The sequence below is a fragment of the Gigantopelta aegis genome, chromosome 4, assembly GCF_016097555.1.
Source record: "Gigantopelta aegis isolate Gae_Host chromosome 4, Gae_host_genome, whole genome shotgun sequence".
Taxonomy (NCBI): domain Eukaryota; kingdom Metazoa; phylum Mollusca; class Gastropoda; order Neomphalida; family Peltospiridae; genus Gigantopelta; species Gigantopelta aegis.
Genome location: NC_054702.1, coordinates 22,502,759 through 22,519,276, shown reverse-complemented (window position 1 = coordinate 22,519,276; position 16,518 = coordinate 22,502,759). Strand labels below are relative to the sequence as shown.

The following is a 16,518-nucleotide window of genomic DNA, read 5'->3' as shown; positions in this document are numbered from 1 at the left end:
TCATTAATATAAATGTATTCTGCATTCCACAATTATGCTTATATATATGATCTACTCTTAAATTTATTACTATACATATAAAAAGGAATGTGTTGTCTAGATTATATGAATAATAATGAACGGGGAGTGCAGATTATGTGTATAATAACGAATGTGGGGTGCAGATTATAAGTGTAATAATCAATGGGGAGTGCACATTATATGTATATTTAAAAACACAAAATATCATTTGGCATGATTGTCAATTGATAGTAATGAATGGGGAGTGTACATTATATGTATAATAATGAATTGGGAGCGCAGATTATATGTATAGTAATGAATGGGGGGTGGGGGGGGGGGGAGTGCAGATTATATTTATATAATAATGAATGGGGAGTGCAGATTATATGTATGGTAATAAACGGAGGGTGTATATTATGTGTATAATAATGAATGGAAAGTGCAGCTTATATGTATAGTAAGGAATGGGGTGTTTGTAGATTATGTGTATAATAATCCATGTGTATATTATTGTCTAATACGCTGTTACCCACATATGTTACTAACATGCATCAAAATTAAGTTACCTTTATTTGATCTTCATTCTTCTGCTTTGCTAAGTACAATCATTTTCCATTTTTAAATACAAATCGTTGCAAGGTCGTCTAAAATTCGCTTTTCTTCCATTGTCTTTCAGATCGTCCATCTAACTTCCTTTAGTTAAAACATCATAAATGTCGTTCATGTCAGATCTTTAAGTGTTTGGCTGAGGTGGGGTGGGTCTGGTGTAATTATTTTGTGATTATACAATATGAACCTGTTTAAAGGCATATTGTCACAGACCACTGACCCATTAAATGGGCGAACAAAGTATTACCTGAACAAAAATATATTTGATTTTCCCCTAAATGTACTTTATTCAAACATCTACGTAACCATCATACCCCACTTATTAATGTTATTTGGTGAAAATAATTGAATTATGGCAATGGTCCATAATTCAAAAACTAAAATTGCCAAGAGGATTGACATGGATTTCACTCCATTGTGGTTTAATTAAAGAGATGCTATAGTTAGATTTGGTATTCAAAAATTAATGTAATTTTCATTTATTATCCAGTTTTAGAGAAATAAGATATTTAAATCCGTGACAGTATGCCTTTAAGACCAAGCTTTGCAATGTTATCTCCATATAATTTCTGTCATATTAATCGGAAGTAAGAGAAGCCAGTGATGGGTGAAGAGATTCTGGGATCCATCCGATCACCACATATGATGAGTTATTAGTTTTATTCTGCAAATTTGCAAGGGCGGATCCAGAAGAGTTTTAGCCTTTTTGGGTCCGCCCCTGATTCATTTACCCAACACCCTCGTTTAGATTCGCCACTGAGATTTATACCAACTTTTTCAAAGTGTACTGGCTATACAAACGTCAAAAACACTAAAAATATATAATTATGTGAATGCTTACAAATATATTATACCCTACGTGTAATAGGGGAGGGAATATTATTCAGAGGGAGTGCATATTATACATATAATATAGACGGAGGGAGTGTATATTAGACGTATAATATGCACTGGGGGTGGGGGGGGGGGTGCTTATTCTACGTATAATGTTGACTGGGGAGTGCAAATAATATGTGACACCGGTACCGGGATGCGAACCTCTCTGATTGTATGTTCAGCAATTGTTTATACTTGTCAACACTTCTGTCATTGGAAATGTCAAAGGTTAAAAGAGCCACCAAGTTAATATAATTTACCATATACATGAACTTATAAAAAGGAAAGGCAAACCAGCACATTGTTTCTTCAGCTGCAACATGGGTGAGATGAGAAACACTTTCTTTGCATCAATTTATAAAAAAGGAAAGAAATGTTTGTTTAAAGACACAACAGCATATTATTTCACCAGCTGCTTTGAGAAGGTCAAAGTTCAGACACAGTAGCTTTCAAACAGACTACCGGTATTATTTTCAAAGGAAAGGAATGTTCGCTCATCGACCAATGAAAACTGAGCATCTCGAACATTACAGATTTTAGTGCCAAAAACATGTACATATATGTTGTTGGGTATGCAGAGTTCTTTTTTTTCTAATCGAAAGTTCAAAGGATGAAGCATATGGTGGCCACCTTGGATTTTAAAAGAAAAGGAATGTTTTAATGACAATTCGCATAATACTTAATACTCAGTGGCAGGGTCAGGGCCATAGTTCAGAAACAGTAACTTTGTTAACCATTCATGAAGCATCCTTCTTTTAACAGAGCATAATTCATAAATGTATTAAAAGGAAAGGAATCTTTGCTCAACATGGTTGGTTCTGTCAGCATTGACCAATGCAAATTGAGCATCTCAAACATTATGGATATTGGTAACAAAAACATGTACTTGTATGTTTCTGACTAGGTCTAATTTATTTTCGCTAACTATAAGTGTCTACAATAATTTCTCTTGCAACAACAAAGTTATCGCCATCAATTACGAACAAAGAAACTTGCGGCTATATTTGAAACTTATTTTCATGCTTATATCAAATTATTGTTCAAGCACTCTTTCCTAGTACACACACCTCAACTATCTGGGAACTCTGTTCAGGGCAGTGTTTAGCTGTTAGTGGTTAGTGAGAGATGAGTAGTTGTAGTGGTCACACACCTACCCATTGAGCCGTTGAAATTAGCTCTGGGTTTGAATTGACATAATTAAATAGAAACGAAATATTTATTAAAAGAAGAAAACTCAAATTTCGTTTTATTGTAGCATAGTTGCTCGTGTAAAATTGAATACAACTGATTCAGGAGAACCAGTCACCCACGTAACAATAATTGACAAATAAAACGTTTGTCTAATTTATATAATTTTAAACACCATGAAGGCCGACTTCCAAAAATTAACCTAAATATCAGTGCCTACTGAAATGAACTGAACTATCTTCTCTTAATTTGTAAATGTCATGTGTTCCAACGTAAGGTTTACTGATGATCCATTTATCAAAAAGTATATGCACAGCTACCATCTGCTTTGTGGTGACTGGAAAATAAACGAAGTACTACATAATGAAGACACGCAAACGTTACTGCACACAGTCCACAGCTGAACTCATACAATGTTCATTTTCAAAGCTTCTTCAGACTTATTTTTATGGTCCTGATGAAGTGTTTTTAATACCTGATTATATCAACGTCACAAGGTATTTTTCAAGAAACATATGATACAAATTAAGCTGTAAAAGTATTTTTAAAATTTGCATTATGGGCGGTGTAAAATCCTCACTTCGTCCTGGCCGGGAATAAAACGCGAATCAAAATAAAACAAAACAAAAATAGTACTGAATGTTTATCGGACATTGGGCTTTCAATCACAGTGACCAACTCAATGTAGTAACCACCGTATCATGTACTAGTGCCGTTGCGAAATGGTTTATTATCCTGTCATCAAGTACCTATGATATTTGACTAGAATGCTGAACTTGTAGAATAGTGAGTAATGCACGACAAACTCGATTAATCGAAACACCACTTGTGTGTGTGTGTGTGTGTGTGTGTGTGTGTGTGTGTGTGTGCATTTGGTATATATGCATATTCGAGACTGCCCCTTTTACCACTATGGTAACAGAAATATAGCACAAGTACTTTGAGCCACATTCGTGCTGCTCATATCTAGCAGTAGCAGGTGGGACAGGAGGCAGTTATTCTACACATACAATGGTACAACGTAATAACCTCGGTGTAGTTATGAGTGTGAGCATAAAAAGTCCATATTGTCCTTTATGAAGCCAAGGCCGTACGGGCTTCCAACTTTGTAGTGGAGTGGGGAAAATACAGGCCCATTTTTGCCGGAATTAAACGAAAATGTCCGATTCTGGATAACATTTGCATTACAACCTATTAGCTATATAGTGTTCCAAATGAAGCACTATGCATTTTCACATGAATTACAACTAATAGTGTGAGTAGAATGATGGAAATACATGGTGAAAACGATTCTGACCAGTTCATTGTGCCCAAACGTCTCCACTGTTTTTTGCCCGAATGGGAAAATTTGCTCCAGCACGCGTGTGTATGTGTGAAGGGGGTTAGTTGATCTCCCTGACCCTCGTCTCCTATATTTGTGTTTAAAGCAGACACAACTAATTAATATTTAATCATGAACCTTTATTTCATCAAACAGAACAAGTAATATTAATAGTGCAAGTTCTGTGTTGTATATTATAGGCATAACTGAGTTGTGTTTGAACTCTGTGGCAAATCTACTTATATACGTACATATATGACCTCTGTAGTAGTTATTTAAATACATACACACATCCTTTACAGATATTTTTTTTACATCTCCTATCCAAAGAACAGCTTCAAATATGCACTATTTTCACATAAATTTTACACAAGTGGTTGGTATTTTGTCTTTAAAATTACAATTAAACAGACAACAAAAAACCCGACACTTCATATATAGAATAGCTCAATGACAAGTTACCGACAAAACACACACACACACACACACACACACACACACACACACACACACAAACACACAAACAAACAAACAAATTCTCACTCAAACACACACCATGTATGGGACTAAAATGACCACAGGTTTTATTGATTTGATCTAAATTATTATCAAACATGAAACACTGATGTCTTAACCTGTTACTTCTTGAACCACTGATAAAAAAGTCATTAAAAAATTAATGTACATGTTCCAATTTAATACATGTTTAAAAACTATTGATGTCAAACATTTGGCAATGCGGAAATGCAGTCCTTGGTGGAAACTTGCTACATTATTTCAAAAGTGGCAAGGGAAACCTTGCCACTCAGTGAAACCTCTCAAGACCGGACCCTCTGTAAACCGGAATTTTCTCAAAACCGGATATCTTACCCAGTCCCTTTTTAAAAACCAGGACAAAACTTAACCTCTCTAAACTGGATCCCTCTTAAAACCAGACATTTGTCTTGGTCCCAAGGGTGTCCGGTTTACAGGGGTTTCACTGTATATGTATTTTATAACAGACAGGCCAGCACATACCACAGCCTTTGATATAGCAGTCATAGTGCACTGGTTGGGATGGAGAAAACAAGTGAGTTAAATTCTACCAACTCAGATAACCGAATTAATTCACTGACACTAGAGACTATTTCTACTGGGTAGCAACAACAGATGTGATATGATATGCATTTTCCCAGACAGGATTACACACATCATCATGGCACTGTTAGGCCTGCCATCCATTAACATGCTGATGATGTTAACTTTTATATAGAAATCTGCTTGCAAAAACGCAGATATGGAAAAAACTGATTTACCACATGCTGAATCACATTAATACAAAGTAAGCCTTAGATGTTGAAAACCGCCAACAAGTCCACTGATGGCAATGGATCCTACAACCCCCTGCACACCAGGCAAGCTCTATACATATCTACATCACACCAGACCCACCTTCCTGTTTAACAACATACCAGAAGTAGTATGTCAACAATCAGTTCTACAATTTAAAAAAAAAAAATGTTTTTTTTTAAAGTGAACCCATGGAAGGTGAGCCTGAAAATCATCACTACCTGGTATTTCCAAGTATCAAGGGATCGAAGCAAAGCGATAAACTGCTGCTAGATTATCACTAATATGTGATATACCCACCGACTTGTCTGACATTGTTAGTTTACATAGAGTATATGAACAACAAGGAAATATCCAATGGATTAAAGGACCATCTCATAAAAAGGGTATGACATACTATGTACTGCACCGTGTTAAGCAGCAAGGTTTCTGCCAGAGGGTAAAAGGGGTATAGCGCCATACTTAAATATTATGGCAGATTTTAATTTTTTTAAGTTAACTTTTTGACAAAATTAATTACTCTATGATTTTCTTAATCCTAACCCTAAACTTAACCCATTTTCTTTCTGGGGGAGGTCCCCCCCATACCCCCTGTTAACTGTGGTTGCATTCAATTCCATAGTGCCATACCCAAAAATTTCTTTCTGGCAGAAACACTGAGTAGGTAGATGATTATTGCCAGGCTGCAAATTTAGCAGTATTTCGTGTTTCTGTGAATGCCAGATTTTATGTTGAAAACATAAGATTATATGACGGAATCCAAAAATAACCAAATTACATCATTCATCATTTTTACAATTCTGGCAGAATGAAAAAATATATATATATTAAAAAAATATATATATATATGTATATTTTTTTTTTTTTAAATTTTCAAAGCAATCTTTGTACCAAGATATTGTGAAAACCATCATAGACTATTGTGCGTGTCATAGAGATGTTATAGCCTACAGTGGTTTTACAATATTGTACCAAGATATTGTAAAAACCATCATAGACTATTGTGTGTGTGATAGAGATGTTATAGCCTACAGTGGTTTTATAATATTGTACAGCAAAGATAGCTTTGACAATCTGTAACTTGGTTTCTATGCATAAACAACAAGACTTTTGATGCTCTCTTCATGACAGTTGTTCTTGGGCTATTACACCAGCCGAATGCACTAGGATTTCAAGAGGTAATAACAAACAGATCTAACAAAGTAACACAGAGTTATAACTAAATGATCCACCAAAGCACGCTACCTCAGCCACAGTTTGAGTCTGAGAGCGTCAACCCCATTTAAATAATATCTAAACAATCTCTTGTCTCTAACAAAGCCCAGGTTTTCATAAAGATTTAGTGCAGCCTTGTTCGTGATTTCCGTCTCGAGCACAACCTGAAAAACAAAAATAAACCTTTCAATGTTAACATGTGATGTTAAACAAAAATACTGTGGAAAACATATTAAAACCTAATGTCTTCAACTGCCTCACCTCCACCCCCCACCCCCAAAAATATAAAAAGTTCCCTTTTAAGTTATAAACTGTCTTTTTGGTATAGTTGGAGAAGACTTTAAATCACTTTTTATTTTTTGTCTGATTTTCCTTGGTAGTTGTACTGCCCTCTTTGTTATTTCTGCAGAAATTAAAGTGGGTTACAAAAAATAAAATGCAGACATTTTAAATGGTCGAGTCCTGAGATTGGCCCTAGGATTAGCTCTGGGTGAGCAAACATTTTCACCAAATTGTCTATTAAACTTCAAAAATTGCAGAATTCAACAGGTATTTTCTAAAAAATGTCAATTATTGCACAAAATTATTTCACCAAATTGAATTAAAATTCGCCAACTGCTTTCAAAATTCGCAATTGGTGAATTTGGCAAGTACCAGAGCTAGCCCTGGACCGTTAGTGTTGCAGAATGGTCTAAAATGGCTGCCTAGATTCAAAATGTATGCAAAATATCAGCTCAAACGATATCAAGAGTTTTGCTTGGAGAATACGAAAAATTCTACAAACAGCTAAAACTACAGAAACATTATAAGAGACAGTTAAAAATCTGGAAAACTTTCATCTACATACACACATGTAGGTAGGGTCATAACAATGTCACAACTACAAGAGAATCAAGTACCTTTAAAGGTAGACTAAACTCCAACAAGAGCCTTATGTGTTGGAAAGATGCATGCAAATCAAAAACGCGTCATTTTAGAATTAATAAAAAAACGTGATTATTCCTGCTAACTGGGGGCAGCCATTTTGCTTCGTTTTTGTGACGTCTGGTGGTATAGCTTGGGGCGAAGTGATGTCAGCTCAGGTCCAACTTCTCTATTATGCACAGTGTAAACAAATGCTCTAATTTACGACAAGGCGCTTCGCTTTCATCAACCTGACTTGTAAAACAACGTAAATGACTTGATAGTATAATAAACTATTTAACTAAATATATTTCAATTTGCATCAATATAACGAAATGGAGTTATAGTATTTTTTATTTTATTTTAATCCAAAGAAAAAATGCATATTATTAGGCCTATTGGTAGGATACATTCGAGCAAAAACGACCACTCACGATACCCAAGTGATAATTTTCTTTTCTCTGGGACTACGTAATTGGTCAGTTTTGTGATTTTAGATGGGAAAGTCTACTTAATCAAGGGTTTTACAGAATTACTTACAGTAATAAAGCTGGTAAAGTCCATTACGATTTCAGGTTATCACACAATACCCTGTGATCTTAATAAAAGAGGCAAGTCTTTTTAGTGTGTCTAGGGACCGTCTAAATATACACCTGCCAATCAAGAACCACAGGTACAGGCCACGGAAAGAAAAGACCAATTAAGCAAGAAAACACTTCAGTACATGGGTTAATTTATATACAAAATATAATACAGTTATTTCAACATTTTGACAATGGTGGTTTATTTTGTATTGAAAATTAAACCACATATACACATTGCTGTGTTACTGGGATAGATATTATTACAAAACATTGCGATGCATCCGCAAAAATCAGGTATGTTTTGTTTCTTCAGTTCGAAGACTAATTCTTGACGTAACACATTAGGTATTACGTAACCACCAGCTCGCCAGAGGGCGTATTCACTAGGATGGTACAAAATGGCTGCGCCCGTTATATATAATAGCTGTCACATTTAACCGTTTTATTAATTAACTATAAGATTATACTTGTTGATATTAAGCAATAATGTGCATTATGTATCGTTGAATATGCACACCAGTCCAAAAGCCTTGCTTTAGCATTCCTTTAACGAAATCAATCTGTGTTAAGACAAAATTCTGAAGCTAAATTTACTTACCTCATCACAATGATCAGTTATCATTGCACGGATAGCTTTAGTCACAAGGTTTGAGCCTAAAAAACATTTAAAACCAGAAGTACATGACTGTATATAATACAGTTACATTGAATTAGGTGACAATAAACCTTTTTTTCCTTTCACTGCCCTGATAGCGACAGTCACACACACAATATACAGATCCAGGGCTAGCCTTGGGTGACCAGAAATTTTTACCAAATTAACTTTAAAAATGCAACACATATAGCTATTTTCCAACAAAATATTAATTATTACTCAATTTTTTTTCACCAACTTGAAATAAAATTTGCCAGTTGTTCTTAAAATTCACAATTGGAGAATTTGGCGAATGGCAAAGCTAGCTCTGAGAACTATATCAAATGTTATTTTAAAAACATTCCTTTCTTTTGATACAATATTTGTGCTGTAAAATAAGAACTGTATAGATCTAGTAAAAGACATTATAATAATTATATATGCATAAATCACAATATGTCAAATGAATATTGCATGTCTATTGCAACTAAAATGTATATGTAGTACTTACTATATGTATACATGTAATCATTTGATATCATATATCACACTACATACATGTAATATTATAATAATGTATGTTATTACAGTGTGAATATATATTACTTATATATAGATATACAACTTTCACTTGGTCAATGTTACATCAGATGTTTCTGTTTCAGGTTATAATGCATTGCACTGTGGTTTTAAGTTTAACAAATCTGCAATGTTTCATTGAACTCCTCAGCCTTTTTTTAAATATAATGAACAGTTCAACACTGTCCCTAATAATTGTGTTACATGTTAATTAAAGAATATCCAAACTAAGTAACCTATACTGCCTGCATATACCAACCTATCTTTTTCCTCCGATAATTTTGATCAACTGCCAGCATTGCAATGTAGCCTCTTCTCACCATTTTCTTGTGCATGTCCAGCTTGCAAACAATAGCACCAACACACGTATCTCCATCCATGGCCTACAACAGGTAAAAATACATCTACAAAAAGTAAAATTTGTTTTATTTAACGATGCCACTAGAGCACATTGATTTTTTTTATCTATAATCGGCTATTGGATGTCAAACAATATGGTCATTCTGACATTTGTTTTTAGAGGAAACCCGCTACTCTTTTACGACAGGCAGTAAGGGATCTTTTATTTGCGCTTCCCACAGGCAGGATAGCACAAACCATGGCCTTTGTTGAACCAGTTATGGATCACTGGTCGGTGCAAGTGGTTTACACCTACCCATTGAGCCTTGTGAAGCACTCACTCGGGGTTTGGAGTCAGTATCTGGATTAAAAAATCCCATACCTCAACTGGGATCCGAACCCAGTATCTACCAGCCTGTAGACTGATGGCCTAACCATGACGCCACCGAGGCCGGTAAATACATTTACAAGTGACATTGGGAATATGATGAACAGACAGAAAGTGAATCTCATCTGCAAGGAATGTTTTTGGAGGTAGGCTATCGTGTTACGATTCTCTATGCAGGTTTCATTAAAGTTTGTTTTGTTTAGCAACACAACTAGAGCACATTGATTATATATTAGTCTTTGGCTATTGGATGTCAAACATTTAATAATTGACATGTCATAGTTTTAGAGCAAACCTGCTTCATTTTTTCATTAGTACCAAGGGATCTTTTATATATATCATCCCACAGATAGGTTGGCACATACCAGAGTTTTTGTGCACTGGCTGTAATGAAAAAAAGTTATATATCAAATCGATCAAAATATTAATTATTGTTTTATGATTGGACCATGTGTGACGGTACATGCTCTTAATATCTTTTCGCCTGCGGCGATATTAATTGTTTTAGAAGGCCGTGTGCAGTTCCAAATGCACTTAGCCCAGGTGGGCAACTTGTTACGTGATACCTTTGCGCGACGGTCGTCGAGCCGTACTTCTAATACACACCCAGCCCAGGTGCGGAGCCATGTGGCCAGTAGTTACGTAATACCTCCGAGAGTGCGGTTTTTACAACCGTGATTTGGCGACTTGGCGTAATTGAGTCTGGCGATCTAAGAGAAAGATATGCCGTCTTGGTCGCTGTGGAAATTCAGATGATACGCGAGGTACCGCCTTGTGCCCCCAGGCGATATTCGCTGTCTCTGAGAGTTTTGAATAAATAGCTAGGATTTTAGATATATCGAGGAGAAACATAGGAAGGCACCAGGGATCGCTGTCCGTCCACTGAACGATCTATATTAGTTCAGACGGGACTTTGGTAAATATATATTTTCTGCTCTGTGTATAACCTTGATGTGATTGATGTGACTTTAAATATTTTAATACTGTATTATACCAATATTATTTAGACGGTGCTGCCGGTCATCTGACGCAGTAATCTGTAGGCTCACTGTCCTAAATAATTATAAAAAGCTTAACCAGTCATCCTAGAGGACCTAGGTGAACTGTAGGTTATTGTCTTTATTGTGATAGGTACCAGTATTAATTCTGTGTTACAAGGTCACTGAATGAGTAGTAAGGGTTAATTAAAAATTAACCAGTTAGGAATAGAGTTGTAATTCCTTTATTAATTAAGTTCCCCTGGCAGCGTTTCTCAATTATTACACTTTACTGAACGAGTAGTAAGGGTGAATTAAAAATTAACCAGTTAGGAATAGAGTTGTAATTCCTTTATTAGTTAAGTTCTCCTGGAAGCGTTTCTCAATTATCACACGTGTGGGTGTTGTGTCACGGTGAAGTGATTAGCATATTGTGTAAACTAGACACCTAGAGATTAACTAATTAAGTGATCAGTTCTGGGTTGTTATTATTTGTTGTTGTTAATTAACTACATTTGTCAGCGTAGGTTAATACAGATTCCAAAGTGTATTGTGTTTTTGTTGTGTTTTCTAGTGAACTAAACGTGCTATATTATATATACTTTATATAAGATCTTATCTCTGATCATACCTAGAGACGAGCCACAGCGGGTATAACTGCCTGTTACAGAGAGATCTAATTGATATACAGTTAGGAGAGATATTTGGGACAATCGTGTTTCATTCAGTCACGGGTATTATAGGATCCCCGTGACACCATGCAATATGAGAGGTTAGATTGTGATGATCCATGTGATATAACAGTGTTCGAGATTAAAAATTTGGGGCAGTATCCCAGTTGGATACTAACATTTCAAAATCTGGTATCCCACCTGAGAATTTAGTATCCCATTTAAATGAAATTCATAAATAACATTGTAACAAACTTGGACGACACTGTTGTTGTTCAGTCTATTGCAATGCTGCAATCGCCAAATTCATGAAATTTGCAATCAAACAGAATTTATTTTTGAATAAAACTAACATAAATTAATATTTAGCAGTAATTTATAAGTGATTCTGACATTATTAATGATAAACCTACCTGTATCAATTTTCAAATAACATTTGAAGGAAGGAAACATCCAACAAAAACAATACCGATTTAGCAGTTCCCAGTCTATTGCTACACCACTATTGTTATGGCATAGCATTAGACTGGGTACAAGCTCGAAAATACTGTTACTTAACTTCACCAGTAAATGATGACTTTCATTGTTTAGCAAAAAAAAACCCTGCAAGATTGAAAAAAACAAAACATTATATGGTATCCCGGTGGGATACTGGGCTCTTGAAGTCTGGTATCCAAAATTAAATTCTGGTATCCCTGGGATATTGGGATACTGTTAATCTCGAACACTGATATATGATTGTTTGTGAGATGAGTGCTTCAGACTGCAGTTTCGCCTTCACATACTGTTTGCACTGTAAGTTAATTCGTACCCTGGTCATTTCATATCATAGTCAGTTCTAAGATAGTAGTCAGTATTATGATTTGGCAAAGCAACAGAATAACTGATATACAGAAATCATGAGCACTTCCCTATCTGCACTTCAAATCCTAAAGTCCATTATAAATGCATTGAGTGGCTTGTGTACTTTTATAGACTGTTGTATTATGTTATTTAATTTATTGTTGAACTGTTTTTAATATGTAACGTCAGATGAAAATAATGAAAAGTTTGTTTTGTTTAACGACACCACTAGAGCACATTGATTTATTAATAATAATTATTGGCTACTGAATATTAAAGATTTGGTCATTCTGACATATAGTTTTAGAGAGGAAACATGCTACATTTTTCCATTAATAGCAAGGGATCTTTTATATGCACCATCCCACAGACAGAATAGCACACACCACAGCCTTTGATGTATAATACCAGTCATGGTATGTACACTGGCTGGAACGAGAAATAGCCGAATAGGCCCACCAATGGGGTGTCTGTAGCAAGAAATAGCCCACTTGTCAATTTGTAGGCGAGCAGATCAACTCATCCCCTACCAACTCGTCCCAGCGGCTGGTCAACGTGCCCCACACTGTTCAGTCAACTCATATTATTACTATTTCATTAATTAATATACCAATATTTTAAGCAATAATAAGAAAATAAGGGACAAACTCACAAATGTCATTAAAATAGGCGTAACAGTTCATTGTACATAATAGATTATTATTTACCCACTATTAGTATTAGGATCTCCCCAATATAAAACCATTTAATAAGTGGTCGTAATACTCACCGGTAATAGCAGAGTTTCACTGTAATATTAATAAATAAAATGACACCAGAGTTGTAGATGTCCAGTTTTAATTTTGTCACAATTATTTATGGACAGTAAAGTTTGGGGCGAGTTGGTTTTAGGGCGTGTTAGTTTTGGGGTGAGTTGACCTGCATTCATTTACAAGTAGAACTTTACTTCATGCTTCCTTTTCAGACATAATGAGACTAAAGACAAGCCGTATATCTACATTTGTCTACCGATGTATATACACTACACATGCATAACATCCATAGGCATAGTCACGTGATAGATGTCATGATCGGATCATTCAATTATCAATAAAACGTTAATAAATACTCACCAAAAAACATAATTTTGGCCAATTGTGAATGAAGTATCGATATGTGTAAATGGAATATGGTTCTGAAAGATCTTTAGTTATGAGGCGCATTATGTCGGGCATTTGCCTCTCTGATTCATACACAACATATTCAATGCCATCGCGAATATCTCTCATATTTTCATCACCAACTGCTAATTCATGAGTCGTGTTTTGTCCTTCGCTCATTCGTAGACTGTCATTCAGGTAGAAAAACGTCATCCAGCGGTACATTTAAAAGAATGACAGTTTATCCAAAAAGGCCGATAAGTTCATAAATTAGTTTGAAAGTAGTAGATGAACACGAAACCCGACGATCAAAGTAGTTCCGGACAATCTTATATACACTGAGGTAAGGGAGAATTTACAAATGTTCATCAGACATCATTTAAATAAAATACTAATATTAATTTGAATTATTAAATAATAATCACAGTGATTAAGCGACATATTCAGAATATCACAAAGTTGTCATATGTTCTAAGTTCATACGCATCTATATGTAATATAATTATATGCTTAATTAATTTGAAATTAAAATATTACACCTACAAAGATGTACTCATAAAAAGAATTATAACTAAATAATTTAACTTAATAGTAAAAAAAACCCCCACAAAAACAAAATATATTTATATATTATGTATTGATTGGAAAATCTCCAGTGAACGACCGACGTACGGTATTGGGAACGTTCAGATGAGGCAAAAGGGGACGGAATTTAGCTCGATCGGTTGAGTGCTCGTTTGATGTGCTTGTGTCGCAGAATCGAACCACTTCGGCTGATCTATTCAACTAATTTGATTTTTTTTCTTTCATTCCAACCAACCACCGGCCTCGGTGGCGTCGTGGCAGGCTATCGGTCTACAGGCTGATAGGTACTGGGTTCGGATCCCAGTCGAGGCATGGGATTTTTAATCCAGATACCGACTCCAAACCCTGAGTGAGTTCCCCGCAAGGCTCAGTGGGTAGGTGTAAACCACCTGCACCGACTAGTGATCCATAACTGGTTCAACAAAGGCCATGGTTTGTGCTATCCTGCCTATGGGAAGTGCAAATAAAAGATCTCTTGCTGCTAATCGGAAGAGTAGCCCATGTTGTGGCGACAGCGGGTTTCCTCTCAAAATCTGTGTGGTCCTGACGCCATATAACCGTAAATAAAATGTGTTGAGTGCGTCGTTAAATAAAACACTTCTTTCTTTCTTTCATTCCAACCAGTGCACTACAACTGGTCAAAGGCCGTGGTGTGTGCTTTTCTGTCTGTGGAAAAGTACATATAAAAGATCCCTTGCTACTAATGGAAAAATGTAGAGCGTTTCCTCTCTAAAACTCTGTGTCAAAGTTACCAAATGTTTGACATCCAATAGCCGATGATTAATAAATCAATGTGCTCTAGTGGTGTCGTTAAACTGATTTATTAATTATCGGCTATTGGATGTCAAACATTTGGCAACTCCGACACAGTCTTCAGAGGAAACCCGACACATTTTCCCAACGCAGCAAGGGATCCCTCATATGCACCACCATCCCACAGATAGGATAGCACATACCACAACCTTTGATACACCAGTCGTGGTGCACTGGCTGGAACGACAAATAACCTAATGGGCTCACCAACGGGGATCGATCCCAAACATACATGCCGCCTAATTCACAAAGGTCTCTTAGGCTCTGCTAGACAACAAAGCATCTTCTTTGTAAGTCTTTTAGCATTCCACTGCTAGATCGCAATTTTGCAAGAGTTTAGTTAATTAGGCCCCAGGCTCCGTATTCATAAACACACTTAAGTCAATGTATGATACCTAAATACATACTTAAAGTACACAGATAAGTATCATACATTCACTTAAGTACGTTTATGAATACGGAGCCAGGTCTGCAATCAGTTCCATGCACGTAAGTGCAATTTGCGGGGGATTCGGTGCCATAGGTTCGAGTCCCAGCAAAGGCACGGGACAATTTGTGAGGCCAGAAAGGATTTAATTATCCCATGTGCCAGTGCGTTAATATATATGTATGTAACAGTCATCCTCGACATACATACAATATATAGATATTCATACATCAATACATGCATACATACATATTGGAAGACTGAGGTAAATAGTTTTGCGAAATATCTATTCATATTACTGTTATCAAGCGATTTAAGAATTCACGATACTATTGCAATACTATTGCATCACAATACTATTGCAACAGTACTATCACTATTGCGATACCATCACAATAGTATTTTAACTATCGCAATACTATTACAATAGTAAAACTGACCGTAATAGTCATCCCTAATCTTTTATATACACCATCCCAAAGACAGGATAGCACATACCACGGCATTTTATATACCAGTCGTGGTGCACGGACAGGAACGAGAAATAGCCCAATGGGCCCACCGACAGGGATCGATCCCAAACCGACCGCGCATCAAGCGAGCGCCGACAAATGCTTCTTCCTTCAACTGATCTCATCTCAACTCATACACTTGTTACAGTGTGATAAGATGGGAATAAATGTAAAATTAGTGAAATATTAATTGAACATTAAAATTGTAAATTCATAGTCCCCGTATTGTGCACATTTCTAGGGTGGATACGTTGCCCAACACGGATGAGCTTGAATCTTTTGGGAATGTCAGCAAGTGTCATACATTTGATTGATTTATTGATTGGTTGACTGATTTGTTGAAAGAAAGAAATGTTTTATTTAACGACGCACTCAACACCTTTTATTTACGGTTATATGGCGTCAGACATATGGTTAAGGACCACACAGATTTTTTTAGAGGAAACCCGCTGTCGCCACATAGGCTACTCTTTTACGACAGGCAGCAAGGGATCTTTTATTTGCGCTTCCCACAGGCAGGATAGCACAAACCATGGCCTTTGTTGAACCAGTTATGGATCACTGGTCGGTGCAAGTGGTTTAC

The 16,518-nt window shown here is 36.0% G+C and overlaps 1 protein-coding gene across 1 annotated transcript; it reads right to left on the bottom strand.

Annotated features, from left to right (window-relative positions):
* Window positions 1-4,122: 4,122 nt before the first annotated feature.
* On the bottom strand, window positions 4,123-13,801 carry LOC121369916 (N-alpha-acetyltransferase 30-like). The gene is made up of 4 exons (XM_041494996.1): window positions 13,572-13,801; window positions 9,501-9,624; window positions 8,627-8,682; window positions 4,123-6,705 (listed from the first exon to the last, which is right to left on the bottom strand). The coding sequence occupies exons 1-4, from the start codon at window positions 13,776-13,778 to the stop codon at window positions 6,568-6,570; spliced, it is 525 nt and encodes a 174-aa protein (XP_041350930.1). The 5' UTR covers window positions 13,779-13,801; the 3' UTR covers window positions 4,123-6,567.
* Between the last annotated feature and the right edge of the window lie 2,717 nt (window positions 13,802-16,518).

Excerpts from the sequence above, each read along its gene's own strand:
- LOC121369916 (XM_041494996.1), bottom strand. The coding sequence starts at position 13,778 with ATGAGCGAAGGACAAAACACGACTCATGAATTAGCAGTTGGTGATGAA. Across the intron at positions 9,625-13,571 it reads GGCCAAAATTATGTTTTTTG|GCCATGGATGGAGATACGTG; the intron begins GTGAGTATTTAT and ends TACCTGTTGTAG. Across the intron at positions 8,683-9,500 it reads TTATCGGAGGAAAAAGATAG|GCTCAAACCTTGTGACTAAA; the intron begins GTTGGTATATGC and ends AATGTTTTTTAG.